Here is a 19,983-nt window from a genome sequence, read left to right on the forward strand (position 1 = left end):
ATATGGGTTCTACAATAATCATTCAAGAAAATAAATATATATAAGTTTTATTGACCGTTACAAACTAATATACACTCATATAAGCCGATATTAACTAAAACAAATCAAAACACAATGAAATTTTAACTGAAGCGAAACTTAAACTACTTTATATTAATTCAATATTGAGATGACAGCCAATTATTAAGAAAAGAAAAATAATGGAAATCAATCAAATTATAAGAAAACTTACTTTCATGCTTACAAAAAAAAAATTGCTAAAATTAAAAATTGAAAAAGATCTAGATTTTAATTATTAAAAATCATCTATAATATATATATATATATATATATATAAGTGTTATACCATATTATATATCTGGTGCTGGACCATTGATAAACCTTGCCGGTGCTTGAAAAAATAATAACCCCAACCTCTGCATCACATAAAATGGACAATTCTTTAGCTTTCTTCAACAACCCATTTCGCCTCTTTGAAAATGTTACTTGCCTGCTGTAGAACCCATATTTTGCCCGGGCCTTAAAATAAATAAACCAAATTTTGAAAAAAAATAAAAAAAAATCAAAATGCCCATTAAAAGTCCATTTACAAACAAAGCTACCAACCCAATTACAACCCAAAAATTAAAACCTAAAAGAAGCCCAAAAGCTTAGAAACCCTAGCCCACAACCTATTTTCAGAAATTAGAAACCCTAGCCGCAAGCCTCAACCACCCACTTCCAACCACTACCAAGTGGCACATGCCTCCACCACCGTTTGACTGCCATACAAGAAGAAGAAAAGATAGCAAATATATATAATAAAGTTTGTAAATGGCTATAAAAGCCATACTAGAACCGATTGTAAAGGAGAGGGGGGAACGATGGTATTTTGAGGAAGAATCGATTGTATTTTGGGGAGAGAAGAGATTGTATTAGAAGGGGTTGTATTACAGAGACTTTTGGGAGAAATCAAAAGGAGAAAACAAGTTCAAAAGGTGTTTGTCCTTATTTTTATTTTTTTGATCTTCTTTCTATTCGTTCGTTTTATCTATTTTACAAATATTTTTAACAAAGAAAAAACTTGTAAAAATATAAAAAAGGAAAGAGGAAGGATCTTCCGGTGTTCAGTTTTCCAACATCGTGGACGACCGAGAAAACCACCACCGAGGATCGGTGGCCAGAAACCGAATGGATTCTTGAGTTCTAGGGTGCTTCTCATTAATTTTTGAAGGTTTTTGGGTCATTTTAACCCCAAATCCGGCTCTACTCGAGAAGAGAAGCGAAAAAGGGCCTCGGAAGATTTTCCACCACCGTGGATAGCGGATTTGCCGTCGATGGCGGTGGCCAACTGACAGTTGATGGCCGGTCCGATGACCGGAGGAGGGGAAGGGTTGAGAGAGTTGAGAACCATCTCTCTATTTTGAAAAATGAATGTAGGGTGGTAAGGTGGAGTTTTAACTCTTTTTTTTTGTTGTTTTTTTTTCTTAAAAAAAAGGTTTTTATTTATGATAAAAAAAAAGAGAAAATAAAGTATGGTTTTAATTAATAATAAAAACAAAATAGTATGGAGGAATGGTTTTAATTAATAATAAAAACAAAATAGTATGGGGAATAGTTTTAATTAATAATAAAACAAAATAGTATGGGGGAGTAGTTTTAATTAATAATAAAACAAAGTAGCATGGGGGGAGTGGAATCAACTTTTTTGCTTGGGACCATGCATGTTACCTTTAATTGGGTAATTTGCACAATTGGTCCCCTCCTTTGTGCTAGCCTTCAATCGGGCCATATTTAAGTTTTATATTATTTTAAATTGGCCTCGCAATTGTGCTATTTCAATTTGCCCCTTTATGGCGGTATTTTAAGATTTGGGGCATTTTAATTTTAGATCTCGGACATTTATCATAATTAATTTTAGCCCAAAATTACATTTCAATAATTTGTTTTACTTGTAAGTTATCTCTTGGATTTTGTTTCTTCTCTCAATTAAGTTTCAGTTATTCTTTTAGAATAAACATGTTTCTACATATTATTTTGATTTCATACTTTTGTAATTATTATTTTTCTCTTTTCTTTTTTTTTCTACGTGCATACTGTTTATATGAAATACCTTTATATTATTATTACTACTATATGTATATTTATAATATTACTAATAGTTTATTTTTACATTATTATGTATATACCATGTAAATATTTTAATATTATATTATGTATACATTATATATATATATATCTTTTAATATTGTATTTTATTGTTTTGCATATGCCCTAATATTATATCGTTTATATATTTTCTATTTCCATATTATCTTACTTTATATATTTTTAACTATATCATGTATATGCTACTACTATATATCTATTTATGTAGTATTATTAATAGTTGTTTCTAACATTATGATTATTTCTAATATGTATATATTATGTATTTACCTTCAATATTATATATCATATATTTCTAATACTATTACGTTATTACTACTATTACACTATTATTATATTTTTACCCATTACTCTTTAAATACACTTGTTTTACCTTTTACTCTTCACTCACTATATATATTGTTTACTTATCTATATATTCACATACATATTTATAATTTCACACATCATTCCAAAATTTTTATTTGTATTATTACTATTAATATTATTATTATCTTCACTATACTATCATTCTTTAGTCTTACATAATGATTGTTTATTTATTACTAGTTTTTTAATCTCGAATATTTCCTAGCTTATTTGTTATTATCTTTTATTCGTTTTATTCATTTATTTGTTACCTCGAAATAAGATTTTTTGCAAATAAGGCAATGCTTGGTGTTTGGGAATTTAGAAAGTAGTGCCCTAACTTATTGGGTTGCCACTTTTCTCGTTGAATTGAATAATTAAGTACCCTTCTAATTTTTTAGAGGTTTTCTAAATGCAAGCCACTATCTTGGAATTTCAAAGCAATATGTCCTAACTTCTTGGATATAGCATTTCTTTGTTTGAGATAGGAATTTCAAAAAGGATAACTTAATTTCAATACTTTGACGCTAGTGAATCCCAATTTTCAAAGTTAAAATATTTTAAAGAGGACTACATCTTAAATTTTTTTTCTTTCGACATTAAAGACATTTGATAATCAATTAGGTACCAATTTTTGGGCGTTACGAGGGTGCTAATCCTTCCTCAAACGTGAATCGACTCCGAACCCGTTCTTTTATTTAGTTGACCAAAACTAATGATTTTAAAACAAAATGTTTTAAAGGTGATCCAATCACACCTAAAAAGATTGGTGGCGACTCCCGTTTTCGTTTTTTAAAATCGATTCCCATTTTCCAAAACTCGATATGAAAATGGTTTCGACAGCTTGGTGACTCAACTGGGGAAGTAATAAGAGAGTCAGGCCATGTAATTGATTATCTCTTGTCTTAATGTCGGAAATTAAAAATTTTAAAATTTAATCCTCTTTGCATTACATGTGCTTGTATTATTACATGCTATATTTTGATCGCATTGCATTTTGCATGACCGTTGTGGTCACACCCTTAAGTGGGAGTGAGAAGCTACGCCTTCGTGAGGTTTTCGCCTCTATGCAGGATAGTGGATCACTTTCGGGATACATTCGTACCTATGGTTTCATGAGATTTTCATCTCCGTGTAGCCATAAGGAAATGTATTCCCCTGAACTGAACTCGATTCAAATGAGCCTATAATGGGTGAGGATCGAGGAATCTGCTGGTTCGGGTACCTCAAACTTTAGAACCAACCTCATGTCGAAGGACCGTATAAGCCCAACTTAGACATTACCCTTATAAGTTATCGTTGAAATTTATTGATATTATGTGATACTGACTATCTCTTTTATTTTGCTTGCATGTCATTTTGCATTTCAAAGATATCAGTTCATGGACAGTTTCTAAGTTAGGAAGTTTTATTATGGAGAACGGACTTCTTGATAAAGTGGAAGGCAACGTTAACGTCCACAGATGGTCCGAGCAAACTCAACTAGAAAAGGGAGACAGTATAGCTATAGGATATGTGTCGGAGCTGCCAGATTATACTCGTATAAGTGTCACACAAAATAATCTCCAAGAGCTTAAGGAAATTTGGGATTAGTGGGGCAACGAGACTAAGCAATTATTCTACGGTAACTATGGAGACTTACCTTACTTGCTTGATGTTCCGATAGACGAGCACTTATTCAGAGCCCTTGCTCAGTTTTGGAACCCGGCGTACAGTTGCTTCACTTTTGGAGAAGTAGACATGGTACCTACTGTGGAAGTGTACACTGCTTTACTTTGTTGTCCCCGGTTTCAGAATGATAGGATCTATTCCCGAGCTCCTTGTGTCCCTACCTTTTGGAAGAAATTGATGATTATTACGGGGATGAGCGAGCAGTGGGCCACGGCCCGAATTAAAGAAAAGGGTAAGTGCAAGTGCATTTCGTGGGATGCTTTGAAAGATTTGATTTTGACACACCCTGATGAGACAAAGAAGATAGATGTTTTTGCCCTAAGTTTATATGGATTGATGGTCTTCCCTAGGGCTTTGGGATATGTGAATAAGGCAACCACGGATCTTTTTCATCGACTCGATAAAAGGTCACTACATCCCTGCAATTTTGGCGGAAACATTTAGGTCTTTAGGTGCATGTAGGAGGGTGGTGTTGGCGGGGTTTATAGGGTGTGCTCGATTGCTTTTGGCTTGGTTCTCTGATCATTTCCGGTTGATAGATAGGGTGGTTTGTCGGGTTTACTTTGAGGATTATTCACCGTTGAAAGATATATTAGCTTCAACAAGGAGAGTTGATGTTCGAAGAGAATTGGATAGCGTTATTTGAACCTTGATCGAAGATGTCGAGTGGAGGGCTCAAGTAGATGATGCTGGTGAGGTTCTTTACCGATCACGGTAGTTTTGATTGGGTACCCTTATTGGGGATTTGGGGTGCCATTGGCTATGCCTCTTTGCTCGTACTGAGGCAGCATGGATTGAGACAGTTCATACCAGCGACTCAAGGGTTGGCTCAAAATGAGTTTGTATATAGAGGAGCTGATTACAAGAGGAGGGTCAGTGAAGTTTCTAGTGCTTGGAAAAAGACTTGTCGATTGAGAGGAAAAGCTATTAGCCCCGCTACGACACCGGAATACATAGAATGGAGAGGTAGAAGAGTTAATGATAATATCCCTAAGCCAAGTATGGAAGGAGCTCGACCAATGGAGGAATATTTGCAAGTAAGGCCCTCAAAGTTAGAAATTATGAAACAGGAGTTCGAGAGACAAAGCTTGGAGTTCGAGAGGAGGATAGCAAAGCTCGAAGAAGAAAAGATGTACTTGAGTTTGGACGTTAATATTCAAAAGATGGAAGTCGAGAAAGAGAGGAAAGAAAAAAGGAAGATTGAGGAAGATCGAGATGATCTAAGGGAGCATTACAAAAGGGCACAAGTAGCCTTGAGGATGGCGAGAGTAGGAGGATCTTCGAATCAGTGGCAGAAGGAGGTTCAAGAAGAAAATGATAGAGCCGAGTACTGGGAGAGGAAATTCCAAGAAATGCGGGGGCAGAATTTGGCATTAGAGGAAGAGAATAAAGGATTGAAGACCAAGATAATGGAACTTGGAAAATCCCTACGTTGGCACCAAAACCATTATTCTACGGTCGAGTTAAAGGAGCTAAGAAGCAAGGTTGAAGATTTGGAGGTGGCATTGTATGACGGTGAACTCTAGGTTGAGCAGCTCAAGGCGCAAGAGGATTATCTGAGGGGAGAGCTACATCAGGCTAAAGAACAGGTCAGAAAAAGGGATCATGTCATTGGTGAAGCCATAGCTCAGATTCGAGAAGTTGCTGAGTATGTGCAAGACTTGGCAATTCGAGCTGACGTATTGAGTCTGATGTATTCATCATCATCAGATGTAGGACAAAAGTTAGCCCTTTTATTAGATAGAGTTAAAGCTTTGGGCCTTAGGGCGAAATCGTATTTGTAATCCTCTTATATGTAAAGATATTCTTTTTCTAAATAAAATTTTCTAAATGAAGTTGAACCAGAATCGATATTCTTTTTGCATTTATGCATTTGCATCTCATAACATTTCATCACATCATTTGTATTCAAAGTTATAGAAAGACCCTGATTAGTTAAAGTTTACTTTCTAGAGAGGTAGAAAAGAGAGAGGTAGAAAAGAAAATCTGGAAATCACACATCTTTACGGCACTCGTACTAAAACTAAGAACATGGATCAAAGGTTTGAGCAATTACAAAAAGATATGCAAGATCAAATGAAAGAGGAGTTGGCCAAAATATAGAATGAAATGAGGGAGCAGATGCTAGAGGCTCAGAGAAACATGATGGTTGAAATAGCTAGCTGCTAAGAGCCACTGATAAAGGAAAAGCTCTCATGGCGATCACTGAAGAGGATAATGAAGGTCCTCCTTCCGGTTTTACTCCGCCTCATGTGCCCCTGCAAACCGAGGCACCTCCTAGAAGGCCATCTGTCACAGTAAGGCCTCAATATGGGCCAGTGGATGCTAGAATCCCCATAAATTTCCCATCTGGGTTGGGAATTAATTTGGGTGATAGCTCAATCAACCCTATTACTCCTGATCTGGATTTAATGGAGAAGGAAAGAATGGCCACTAAATCCTCAAAACAATTGGAAGATCGTTGCAGGTGGTTAGAGGAGAAGTTTAGGGTTTTAGAAGGCGCTGGCAATCATCATGGGATTGATGCCAAAGACTTAAGTTTAGTTCGATTTGGTGCTTCCTCATAAATTTAAGATGCGAGTTTGAAAAGTACAATGGGACTACTTGCCTAGAGGCACACATAACAATGTTTTGTAGAAGAATGGTGGTTATGTGAACAACGATCAACTATTGATCCATTGTTTTCAAGACTGACCCTAGTGGGAGCGGCTGGCTAGGTGGTACAATCAGTTGAGCGTGCAAGAATCAGTTCATGGAGTGATCTTGCACAAGCTTTCATCTGTGATATAACCATGTGGTGATATGGACGCCAGATAGGATCACACTTCAAAACATGGAGAAAAACCTAATGAAAGTTTTAGGCAATATGCACAACGATGGAGGGAGGTGGCAATGCAAGTACAACCACCATTGTTAGAAAAGGAAACCACCATGTTATTTATTAATACTTTAAAGGCGCCATTCATCACACATGATTAGAAGTACCACAAAAAGTTTCACGGATATAGTTGTGGCGGGTGAGATGATTGAGAATACCGTGAGAGGCGGTAAAATCGATGGGGAAGTGGCTAAAAAATCTGCCCCAAGGAGAAAGGACAATAAGGTGAATAGTCTCAACTCGAGGGCAATCACGGTTGGTCAACCCAAAGCAACTATGGTCGAACAACAAAATACCTAAAGATAGGAATCGGGCATAAGACAGAATTCGGAAAGAATGCAATTTACGCCTATCCCTGTAACGTATCGTGAGCTTTATCAAAGCTTGTATGATGCACATGCCATCGCTTTATTTCACTTGAAACCACTACAGCCACCGTACCCCAGATGGTATGATGCAAATGCTAAGTGCGAATATCATGTGGGAATACCGGGGTATTCGATCGAAAACTGCACAGGATTCAAGAAGACCGTGGAGAGGCTTATCAAGATGGGGGTTGTGAAATTCGACAGTACCCCTAATGCCGAAAATTCGTTACCGAATCATGGCAATAAAGGAGTGAATGCCATTGATGAAACAAAGAAAAGAAAAATCAAGGAAGACATTGCTGAGGTGAAGACACCTATGAAGGTAATATGGGAGGAGATGGTGAAGAGAGGTATACTTACCTCTAGAAACGGAGGAGAAGGAATAGAGAACCATTGTGAGTTCTATGGGGAAGTAGGTCATGTGATCCAAAATTGTGAAGAGTTCAAGGTCATAGTACAAGGCCTTATAGTTAACAAAGAGTTGCAGGTTTCTGAGGGTAGTTTTTATGAAGGACAAATATGTGTACTGGAGAATGAACGACAAAGAACCAGCCAGCCGAGAATTATTATTTCCTTACCAGGAAATAATGAGGAGAGGTCACAAACTAGGCCCAAAATAGTCATCCATAAACCCAATCCTTTCCCTTATAAGGATGACAGGAGGGTGCCATGGAGCTATGACTGCAATATAACAATACCGAGGGGAGAGTATAGCTAAGCGCGTCGAGGGCACGCAAAATGAAGGTTCTCATACACGAAGTGGGAAACGTTATGACGGGGGGAATATCAGAGTAGAGCCCACAAAGACGAAAGATGTCAAGGCTACAAGGGAAAAAGAAACTGAAGTACTCATCAATGAGCCGATAAAGGAGGAAGAGGCTAAGGAGTTTCTAAAATTCCTGAAACATAGCGAGTATAACGTGGTCGAGCAGTTGCGCAAGCAGCCGGCGCGTATATCAGTGTTAGCCCTACTCTTGAACTCTGAGGTGCAATGCGTTGTTAAAGGTGCTTAACAAAACATATGTTACCCATGACATATCCGTTAACAAGCTATACCGGTTAGTAAACAACATCAGTGCTGACAATTTCATTTATTTTAACGATGATGAAATTCCATCTGGGGGCATAGTGTCAACCAAAGCCCTACACATCACTACTCGGTGCAAAGGATATACACTTCCAATGTACTCGTGGATAATGGGTCTGCTTTGAACGTCCTACCGCTATCCACCTTGAACAGATTGCCCATTGACAATTCACATATGAAAACATGTCATAATGTGGTAAGAGCCTTTGATGGAACTGAAAGAAAAGTAATGGGGCAAATCGACATCCCTTTGGAGATTGGGCCGAATACGTATGAAGTTGATTTCCTAGTGATGGATATCAAGCCCTCCTACAATTGTTTATTGGGGAGACCATGGATACACTCGGCAAGAGCAGTGCCCTCTTCATTGCACCAAAAATTAAAGTTAGTGATGGATGGTCGCTTAATAACCATTAATGCGGAAGAGGACATCATAGCGGCAGTTACCAGCAAGGCCCCTTATGTTGAGGCAAATGAAGAGGCTATTGAATGTTCTTTTCGCTCTTTAGAGGTCATCAATCCCACCTTTATTTTGGAGGGAAGCATTGTGCCGGTACCCAAAATGTCTAGAGCCACGAAGATGGCCCTACAAATGATGATGGGGAAAGGAGCATTGCCGGGAAAAGGGCTAGGAAGACAGTTGCAAGGAGAGGTTCAAATCCCAAAACTGATTGAGAAGAAGGACCGCTTTGGCTTGGGCTTCACGCCAGACCACAAGCACAAGAGGCAGGAAATAGAGAAATGCCAAGCGAGAAGAAAGGTGCGTTTGAATGGAAGAGAAGTGGAGTGGGGACCGATGACATTCCCACCTATATCCAAATCCTTCAAATCAGGAGGATTGCTGATAAAGGAAAGTCATCAAGTTAATGCTGTACATAATGAAGGATTGGAGCAATGAAGCCTCGAGGGCATTCGCCCTTACGAATCGGGCAGCTCTTTGAATAATTGGACTGCGGAAGACCTTCCTGTAGTATTTTGGAATTTTTCAGAGTAATTCTCAAAACATGTCTGTTACTCTAAGGCCTAGGAGTAGTAAGATTATATTCGTGAAATAGGCTTATGTTCATCTATAATTATTTAAATAAAACATAACTTTTTATCAATTTAAACGAGTATCGTTCTATTTTTATCGACCGATATTCCTTCAAATTCTAGCAATTCTTACTCTTTTATTCATAGCACATAAACAATCATTCTTTGATTCATTCATTCTTTGTATAATCTTTCATACCCTCACAGGTCCCTAGATATCAATGATATGAGCGCTGATACTACAGCTCCTAATTTCTCTGGCGAGCAAGACATATGTTTAGAGGAACCTCAGGATTTTGAAGATGTTCAGGATTGTGACGTATCTCTCGATCTGTTAAGAATGGTTAAGCAGGAGGAGAAACAAATCATGCCACATGAGAAAGAGGCAATAGAGAATATAGCCCTAAAGGAAGGGAAGGAGTTTAAAATCGAAACCCTATTGGCGTGGACACAAGGCATGGTCTGATTGAGTTGCTTCGAGAGTTCAAGGATATCTTCGCCTGGTCATATCAGGATATGCCTGGATTGAGTACTGACATTGTGGTACATCATCTTCCGATAAGACAGGATTGTAAGCCAGTCCAATAGAAGTTGCGAAGAATGAGGCCAGATATTGTTTTGAAAATAAAGGACGAAGTCAAGAAGCAGTTTGATGCGGGATTCTTGCAAGAAGTAAAGTACTCCGAATGGATAGCTAACATTGTGCCTGTTCCCAAGAAGGATGGAAAAGTATGAATGTGTGTTGATTACAGAGACTTGAATAAAGCAAGCCCAAAGGATAATTTTCCTTTACCCCACATTGACACTTTAGTAGATAACACAGCGGGATATTCATTGTTCTCCCTTATGGATGGTTTCTCAAGATACAACCAGATAAAGATGCATCCAGAGGACATGGATAAAACCACCTTTATAACCTTGTGGGGCACCTTTTGCTATAAAGTAATGCCATTTGGACTAAAAAATACAGGAGCAACGTACCAAAGGGCCATGGTGAACTTGTTCCACGACATGATGCATAAGGATATTGAGGTATACGTCGATGATATGATTGCCAAGTCCCGTACGGAAAAAGAGCATATTGAGGTCTTAAGAAGATTGTTTGTAAGGTTGAGAAAATTTCAGTTGAAGCTCAATCCAGCAAAGTGTACCTTTGGAGCCAGATCTGGAAAGTTGTTAGGGTTCGTAGTCAGTGAAAAAGGAATTGAAGTCGACTCAGACAAGGTCAGAGCCATACGAGAATTACCTCCACCACGTACTCAAAAAGAAGCTCGAGGATTCCTAGGAAGGTTGAATTACATTGCTCGGTTCATTTCACAACTAATCGAGAAATGTGATCCTATCTTTCGCCTCCTCAGAAAGCACAATCAAGGTATTTGGGATGGGGAATGCCAGAATGCTTTTAAAAAGGTCAAGCAGTATTTGTTGAATGCTCCGGTATTGCCTCCACCTAGCCCAGATAAACCATTAATACTGTACTTATCAGTGTTCAGTAATTCTATGGGATGTGTGCTTGGCCAGCATGATGAGTCAGGGAAAAAGGAGAAGGCAATTTATTATCTCAGTAAGAAGTTCACTAACTGTGAGATGAGATATTCACCAATCGAAAAGTTGTGTTGTGCGCTGATTTCAACAACTTGGAGATTAAGACAGTACATGCTATACTATACCACTTGGCTCATCTCAAAACTTGATCCGTTGAAATACATGATGGAGTCAACAGCTCTAAATGGGAGAATGGTGAGATGGCAAATTTTACTTTCGGAGTTTGATATAATCTACATAAGTCAGAAGGCTATAAAAGGAAGTGCGGTAGCAGACTTCTTGGCTAGTAGGGCTCTAGAGGATTATGAGCCACTAAACTTCGATTTTCCAAATGAGGAGTTAATGTGTATAGCAATGACTGAAAATTCTTCTTGGAGGCACAATTTTGATGGGGCTTCTAATGCAGTCGTTAATAAAATTGGGGCAGTCTTCGTATCTCCGAATGGCGATCATTATCCTTTTATGTACAAGTTGGACTTTGATTGCACAAACAATATGGCTGAATATGAAGCATGCATCATGGGACTTCAAGCAGCTATAGAGCGAGGTATAAAAACTTTAGAAGTATATGTGGATTCGGCGTTGGTTATTTATCAGCTTAGAGGTGAATGGGAGACAAGGGACCCTAAATTGATTAGTTATCGAAAGGTAGTTTTAGGGTTACTTGAGGAATTTGATAGCATCACCTTCAATTATCTCCCACGAGACAAAAATCAGATGACAGATGCTTTAGCAACCTTGGCCTCAATGATCAAGGCAAATAAAGAAGAAGAAATGAAGCCAATTCAAATGAGTGTTTACGAGGCTCCAGCTCATTGTTGTAACATTGAGAGGGAGGGAAATGACAATAACCCCTGGTATCAAGATATATTACGATATGTGAGAGATCGTGAATACCCTGAACAAACCAGTGAAAATGACAAACGAACCTTGAGGAGGTTAGCTTGCGACTATGTTTTAGACGGAGATATCCTGTACAAAAGATGAAAAGACCAAGTACTTTTGAGATGTGTCGATGCTGTGGAAGCTAAGTTTATTCTAGAAGAAGTTCACGAAGGTGTATGCGGGACGCATGCAAATGGGTTCACGATGGTAAGGCAAATCATGAGGTTTGGCTATTATTGGGCCACTATGGAAGGGGATTGCATCAGTTACACCAAGAAATGCCATAAGTGCTAGATTTATGGGGATAAAATTCATGTACCATCTTCACCTTTGCATGTTATGACTTCTCTATGGCCCTTTTCCATGTGGGGCATGGATGTTATTGGACCAATATCACCGAGAGCTTCGAATAGACATCGGTTTATCTTTGTAGTAATTGACTACTTCATAAAATGGGTAGAGGCTGCTTCTTATGCGAATGTTACTAAGTCAGCTGTGAGTCGATTCTTGAAGAAAGAGATCATTTGTCGGTATGGAATACCTGAGAAGATCATATCCGACAATGCATTGAACCTAAACAACAAAACGATAGTAGAAGTTTGCGACCAGTTCAAGATTAAGCATCACAATTCTTCCCCCTATCGTCCAAAAATGAATGGGGCGGTAGAAGCTGCCAACAAGAACATTAAGAAAATAGTGGGGAAGATGACTGAGACCTATAGAGTTTGGTATGAGAAGTTACCGTTTGCACTCCTGGCCTATCGAACATCTGTCAGAACCTCTACTGGGGCAACTCCATTCTCGTTAGTTTACGGGATGGAAGCAGTATTACCTATTGAAGTAGAAATACCTTCTCTTCGAATTTTGACAGAAGTAAAGTTAGATGAAGCTGAGTGGGTTCAATCCCGGTATGACCAGTTAAACTTGATTGAAGAAAAGAGGCTAAAAGCCATTCGACATGGTCAGATGTATCAGAAGCGAATGATGCAAGCTTATGACAAGAAAGTTCGACCAAGAGAATTTCATGAGGGAAACCTTGTACTAAAAAAGATCCTTCCTATTCAAAAGGATTTTAGAGGAAAATGGATGCCGAATTGGGAAGGGCCGTATGTTGTGAAGAAAGCTTTCTCCGGTGGTGCATTGATCTTAGCAGAAATGGATAGGAAAAGTTCACCTAATCCAGTGAACTCGGACTCAGTTAGAAAATACTTTGTCTAAAGAAGAAGAGAATCTAAGGTGAAAACCCGCAAAGGGCGCCTTAAAAAAAAAATCAAAAACAGAGAGGCCAAGGTGAAAACCCGCAAAAGGCACCTTGTGACCAAAAGGTTTTTGAGTTGAAAACCTGTAAGGGCAGCTCAAATTTTGAAGAGTACACAATGATCTTGTTACAAAGAGCGAAGAATGCTACAAACTGGGGCATCAACAGAGTACTTGGGATCTTTTAAACACATTTTGAACTCAAGAAAGACTTCATGGAGCTGGTGTATAGGCACTCAAACGGTGATATCTGGAGGATCTAACTTTTATCTTGTTTTCCATCTTTAGATTCTATTCCTTCCTATTGTCAGGGAACAAATCGAAGAAATAGATTTGGCGTCTCTGTAGTAGACGGGGGGTAGATCAAAGATAGCAGATATCGCCTTCCTGAGTTACAGTGAAGCAGATCAAAGATTTCAGCATGGCATCCCTGTGCTTATAGGGAACAAGTTGAAGATAGCAGATATGGCATCCCTGTGCTTATAGGGAACAGATCGAATATAGCAGATCTGACATTCCTGTGCTTAGAGTGAAGCAGATCGAAGATTTCGCATGCCATCCCTGTGCTTATAGGGAACAAGTTGAAAATAGCAGATTTGGCATCCTTATGCTTATAGGGAACAGATCGAAGATAGCAGATCTGACATTCCTGTGCTTACAGTAAAGCAGATCAAAGATTTCAGCATGGCATCCCTGTGCTTATAGGGAACAAGTTGAATATAGCAGATTTGGCATCCCTGTGCTTATAGGGAACAGATCGAAGATAGCAGATCTGACATTCATGTGCTTACAGTGAAGCAGATCAAAGATTTCAGCATGGCATCCCTATGTTTATAGGGAACAAGTTGAAGATAGCAGATTTGACATCCCTATGTTTATAGGAACAAGTTGAAGACAGCAGATTTGGCATCCCTGTGTTTATAGGGAACAGATCGAAGAAGCAGATCGAAGAAGCAGATCGAAGAACTCAAAACTCGGCAAGCCCGAGCAAAATTGGGTATTTTTAGTCTTTTCTCTATTCCTGTTAACACAACAATGACCAAAGAGGGGCAGCTATAGAACCCATAAATAAACCAAATTTTGAAAAAAAATAAAAAAATCAAAATGCCCATTAAAAGTCCATTTACAAACAAAGCTACCAACCCAATTACAACCCAAAAATTAAAACTTAAAAGAAGCCTAAAAGCTTAGAAACCCTAGCCCACAACCTATTTTTAGAAATTAGAAACCCTAGCCGCAAGCCTCAACCACCCACTTCCAACCACAACCAAGTGGCACATGCCTCCACCACCGTTTGACTGCCATACAAGAAGAAGAAAAGATAGCAAATATATATAATAAAGTTTGTAAATGGCTATAAAAGCCATACTAGAACCGATTGTAAAGGAGAGGGGGGATCGATGGTGTTTTGAGGAAGAATCGATTGTATTTTGGGGAGAGAAGAGATTGTATTAGAGGGGGTTGTATTACAGAGACTTTTGGGAGAAATCAAAAGGAGAAAACAAGTTCAAAAGGTGTTTGTCCTTATTTTTATTTTTTTGATCTTCTTTCTATTCATTCGTTTTATCTATTTTACAAATATTTTTAACAAAGAAAAAAACTTGTAAAAAATATAAAAAAAAGGGAAAGAAGGAAGGATCTTACCGGTGTTCTGTTTTCCAACATCGTGGACGACCGAGGAAGCCACCGCCGAGGATCGGTGGCCGAAAACCGAATGGATTCTTGAGTTCTAGGGTGCTTCTCATTAATTTTTGAAGGTTTTTAGGTCATTTTAACCCAAAATCCGGGCTCTACTCGAGAAGAGAAGCGAAAAAGGGCCTCGAAAGATTTTTTACCACCGTGGATCATGGCGCCGCCGTCGGTGGCAAATGACCAGCGTGTGATTTGTTGATGGCTTGGTCGATGACCGAGGAGGGAAGGTTGAGAGAGTTGAGAGCCTTCTCTCTATTTTGAAAAATGAATGTAGGGTGGTAAGGTGGTGTTTTAACTCTTTTTTTGTTGTTTTTTTCCTTAAAAAAGGTTTTTTATGATAAAAAAAAAGAAAATAAAGTATGGTTTTAATTAATAATAAAAACAAAATAGTATGGGGAATGGTTTTAATTAATGATAAAAATAAAATAATATGGGGGAATAGTTTTAATTAATAATAAAACAAAATAGTATGGGGGAGTAGTTTTAATTAATAATAAAACAAAGTAGCATGGGGGGAGTGGAATCAACTTTTTTGCTTAAGACCATGCATGTTACCTTTAATTAGGTAATTTGCGCAATTAGTCCCCTCCTTTGTGCTAACCTTCAATCGGGCCATATTTAAGTTTTATATTATTTTAAATTGGCCCTGCAGTTTGTGTGCTATTTCAATTTGCCCCCTTTATGCGGTATTTTAAGATTTGGGGCATTTTAATTTTAGATCTCGAACATTTATCATAATTAATTTTAGCCCAAAATTGCATTTCAATAATTTGTTTTACTTGTAAGTTATCTCTTGAATTTTGTTTCTTCTCTCAATTAAGTTTCAGTTATTCTTTTAGAATAAACATGTTTCTATATATTATTTTGATTTCATACTTTTGTAATTATTATTTTTCTCTTTCTTTTTTTCACGTGCATACTGTTTATATGAAATACCTTTATATTATTATTACTACTATATGTAATATTTATAATATTACTAATAGTTTTTTTACATTATTATGTATATACCATGTAAATATTTTAATATTATATTATGTATACATTATATATATATATATATATATCTCTTTTAATATTGTATTTTTATTGTTTTGCATATGCCCTAATATTATATCATTTATATATTTTTTTATTTCCCATATTATCTTACTTTATATATTTTTAACTATATCATGTATATGCTACTACTATATATCTATTTATGCAGTATTATTAATAGTTGTTTCTAATAGTATGATTATTTCTAAAATGTATATATTATGTATTTACCTTCAATATTATATATCGTATATTTCTAATACTATTACGTTATTACTACTATTACACTATTATTATATTTTACCCATTACTCTTTAAATACACTTATTTTACCTTTTACTCTTCACTCACTATATATATTGTTTACTTATCTATATATTCACTTACATATATATAAGTTCACACATCATTCCAAAATTTTTATTTGTATTATTACTATTAATATTATTATTATCTTCACTATACTATCATTCTTTAGTCTTACATAATGATTGTTTATTTATTACTAGTTTTTTTTAATCTCGAATATTTCCTAGCTTATTTTTTATTATCTTTTTATTCGTTTTATTCATTTATTTGTTACCTCGAAATAAGATTTTTTTGCAAATAAGGCAATGCTTGGTGTTTGGATATTTCGAGGAAGTAGTGCCCTAACTTATTGGGTTGCCACTTTTCTCGTTGAATTCGAATAATTAAGTACCCTTCTAAGTTTTTTAGAGGTTTTCTAAATGCAAGCCACTATCTTGGAATTTCAAAGCAATGTCCTAACTTATTGGATATAGCGTTTTGCTATTTCGAGATAGGAATTTCAAAAAAGGGATAACTTAATGTCAATACTTTGATGCTAGTAAATCTCAATTTTCAAAGTTAAAATATTTTAAAGAGGACTACATCTTAAATTTTTTTTTCTTTCGAAATTAAAGACATTTGATAATCAATTAGGCACCAATTTTTGGGCTTTACGAGGGTGCTAATCCTTCCTCGTACGTAACCGACTCCCGAACCCGTTCTTTTATTTCGTGGACCAAAACTAATGATTTTAAAACAAAATGTTTTAAAGGTGATCCAATCACACCTAAAAAGATTGGTGACGACTCCCGTTTTCGTTTTTTAAAATCGATTCCCATTTTCCAAAACTCGATATGAAAATGGTTTCGACACCTGCTATTCAAATTTTCTATACTAAAAAGATTGGCGACGACTCCCGTTTTCGTTTTTTAAAATCGATTCCCATTTTCTAAAACTTGATATGAAAATGGTTTCGACACCTGCTATTCAAATTTTCTATCTTTTTTATTTCAATTTTCCCTCTACCCATTTGAAAATTTTCTTCTTTCCTTTACTTTTTTCTCGGAAAATTTTTAAAAGAAAAGATAAACCCCAGATTTTTTTTCTTAAATTTTGAAAAAAACCAAAGGTTTTTATAACAACAAACAGATCAAAGAAAAGAAGGCAAAAAATTTAAGGGATTGTAAAAAGATTCTTTTTTTAAGAGAAAAAGAAAAAAAGTAATGTTTATATATAACAACTGTTTTCTTAAATGGAAATGGAAAAAGAAAATATGTGACCAAAATTAGGGTGAAATCTTGAAAGGGGACAGATTAGATACTATATCTAGCAATTATCCAACAATGGAAACTCTATTTATTATAGGTTTAGTTTTTTTTTTCTATTTTTCATAATTTCTCTACTTTTTTACTCTGCTGTTTTTGGCATTTCAACTCAAAATGGATTTTATTTTTGCTTTGGGTTTCTTTTTTTTAATATTAAAAGTGGCTTTTTAATTATTTATATATTATTAATGTGTTTTAACAATTTTTGTTAGTGAACATTAATTTTTTTTTTAAATTACAATAGAAGGACAAAGCCTTAACAATAACATGACTAGAACATGACTAAAGTGATTTAAATTTAAGCCGCACCTGAGACACTGAATACAAATATTTCACAAGGACATATAACACGTGTTTTTCAAATTCATGGCTAAAATAATAAAAAAAACCTCTTTATTTTATTGTATTCAAATAATAAAAAAATTATAGTTTTAGTCGTACTGGCCGGTGCCGTTGTTCTAGTGTTATAGCGTAACAAACAACACCCTTTTCCATACTAATGAAAATTTTGGTTTGTACAGTTTACATTGGCTAGAACATGGTACACCCACTGCTGCATGAATAATATTAAAAATATAAATTTTTTATAAAATTCTAGAACGACATATTTTTATATGTTAATTCCATGTTTATTTTGAGTATCATCCTATTAATTTGGGTTATTTTATGGTCTTTTTATCTTTTAAGGACTAAATTTAAGACAAAAGAAAATTTAAAGGCAAAAAATGCGAATTTAAAGATAAAATGGGCCAACATGTAACATAAGGAAAAAGATGGTGCCAAAAATGCAAGTATGGAAGATACATGGGTGAAGTCAGAAAATTTTTTTTGAGGGCCAGATGAAATTTTAATTTTTTATAGTTTATATTTTTATAATTTGTGTATAAACAGGAAAGAAGTGGGAGTGAAATTACTACTGGTACAGCAGGTAGGAATGAGTTTCCATACCTTGCTAGTGCTGGCTTGAGCTTGCGATTTGTTGAGCTTGAGACGTAACTCTTCATAAGCGAACTCATAAAAGATGTCATCCACATCGTAAGCCAAGTCCTGGAGATCCTCCAACCATTTCTTCACGCCCTCGTTCTTGATCTGCTTCTCCTCTGCATCGTCCAACACTGCTTGGATATCGGGCAATATGGACTGCCACTGCTTGAGCTGTGGGTGGAGCTGCTTATGATCAGCAACAAAGTTGAGCGCAGAGTCGAGCAACTTGCCCCCCAACAGCTCCAGAAACACAGACAGAGCAGCCTCTCCAATGACAGACATGGTGAAATTATGAGAAGGAAGCAGAAGAGAGAAATGAAGAAGCCAAATGGAAATTCAGGAACGGGATGGAGATTGTGTATAATCAGTGAAAGTTGAAAAAATCAGAGTAGGAGGTAGTGAGCTGATAGTCTGATAAATAAAATAGAGCCCAAGTGGTTTTTTGGGCAGTGAAACGAATAAAGAAGGCGAAAAAAAGACAATGGCTGAGTCGCCCACTCACCCACATTGTTTATGAATTTTGATGCTTTTCTCTTGCTTTTCTCCATTATCCCGATTTCCAAGTAAATGAACGTTGAGTTCCATGGCAATGGCATCCAATGCCCATATTTGTACTTTAATTAACAGGCAATATAGCAAGCACATCCCAGTCTTTGTTTTTGGGAATGAAAAAAAATTCATCCCATTTTTTTTTTTAAATTTCCAAAATTTCATCCCATTTTAATTCTTTTTAAAATGTATATTATTTTTAATTTAATATTTTCTTTTATTTTGTTGGTAAAATTTTTATTAAAATTTAAATATATATTTTAATGTTTACATTATAATATTATATATTTAATTTAATTTTATATAAATTACATTCTATACATATATGATAAAGTAGAAAATGAGTTAGACTTAGGCATTTTAATTTTGGAGACCATGGCTCATTTTAAACAAGTTTAATTTTTTGTCTAAACTTATTTTTCAAACCTTATTCTTTTTATCTAAACTCTTTCATATTTTGAGCGTATTTAGAACAAGTCTATCTACAAAAGAAAAGCTTGTGAAAAGCACATAATTAGTAATTAGAAATTGTTGCACATGTAAAAGTATAATATTATATAAATTTAAATTTTAAAATAATATTTCATATATAAATTTTATATTTTGAGAAATAATAATATTTTAAAAAAGATGGATAGATTTTTTCTAATAATTAGAAATTAGTGAATGATAATGAGTAGCTTAGTTTTGAGGAAAAAATAAAGAAAGTCTTAATTGAGAAAATAATTTTTAAGAAGTTAGTTTAAGAGTAGTGGAATAATTTAATTTATTTTATAAAATGTTGAAATGATATAGTCATCTCTATATTTAACAAAATAATAATATTATATTTTTCATGCTTTTACCAATTGGGTTTGTGTCACTCGACTTGAGGTACCAAATTTA

At 35.8% G+C, this 19,983-nt stretch overlaps 1 protein-coding gene across 1 annotated transcript; it reads right to left on the bottom strand.

Moving 5' to 3' along the window:
• Positions 1-281: 281 nt before the first annotated feature.
• Positions 282-19,126, bottom strand: LOC128279225 (putative disease resistance RPP13-like protein 1). Its single transcript, XM_017774642.2, has 2 exons — positions 18,514-19,126; positions 282-416 (listed from the first exon to the last, which is right to left on the bottom strand). The coding sequence occupies exons 1-2, from the start codon at positions 18,829-18,831 to the stop codon at positions 351-353; spliced, it is 384 nt and encodes a 127-aa protein (XP_017630131.1). The 5' UTR covers positions 18,832-19,126; the 3' UTR covers positions 282-350.
• Between the last annotated feature and the right edge of the window lie 857 nt (positions 19,127-19,983).

Source organism: Gossypium arboreum, chromosome 11 (assembly GCF_025698485.1).
Source record: "Gossypium arboreum isolate Shixiya-1 chromosome 11, ASM2569848v2, whole genome shotgun sequence".
Lineage (NCBI taxonomy): Eukaryota > Viridiplantae > Streptophyta > Magnoliopsida > Malvales > Malvaceae > Gossypium > Gossypium arboreum.

Bases quoted from the DNA above. Each gene is read 5' to 3' on its own strand.
- LOC128279225 (XM_017774642.2), bottom strand. From the start codon at position 18,831: ATGTCTGTCATTGGAGAGGCTGCTCTGTCTGTGTTTCTGGAGCTGTTG. The intron at 417-18,513 runs GTATGGAAACTC...TATGTGATGCAG, and splicing joins CTCAAGCCAGCACTAGCAAG to AGGTTGGGGTTATTATTTTT.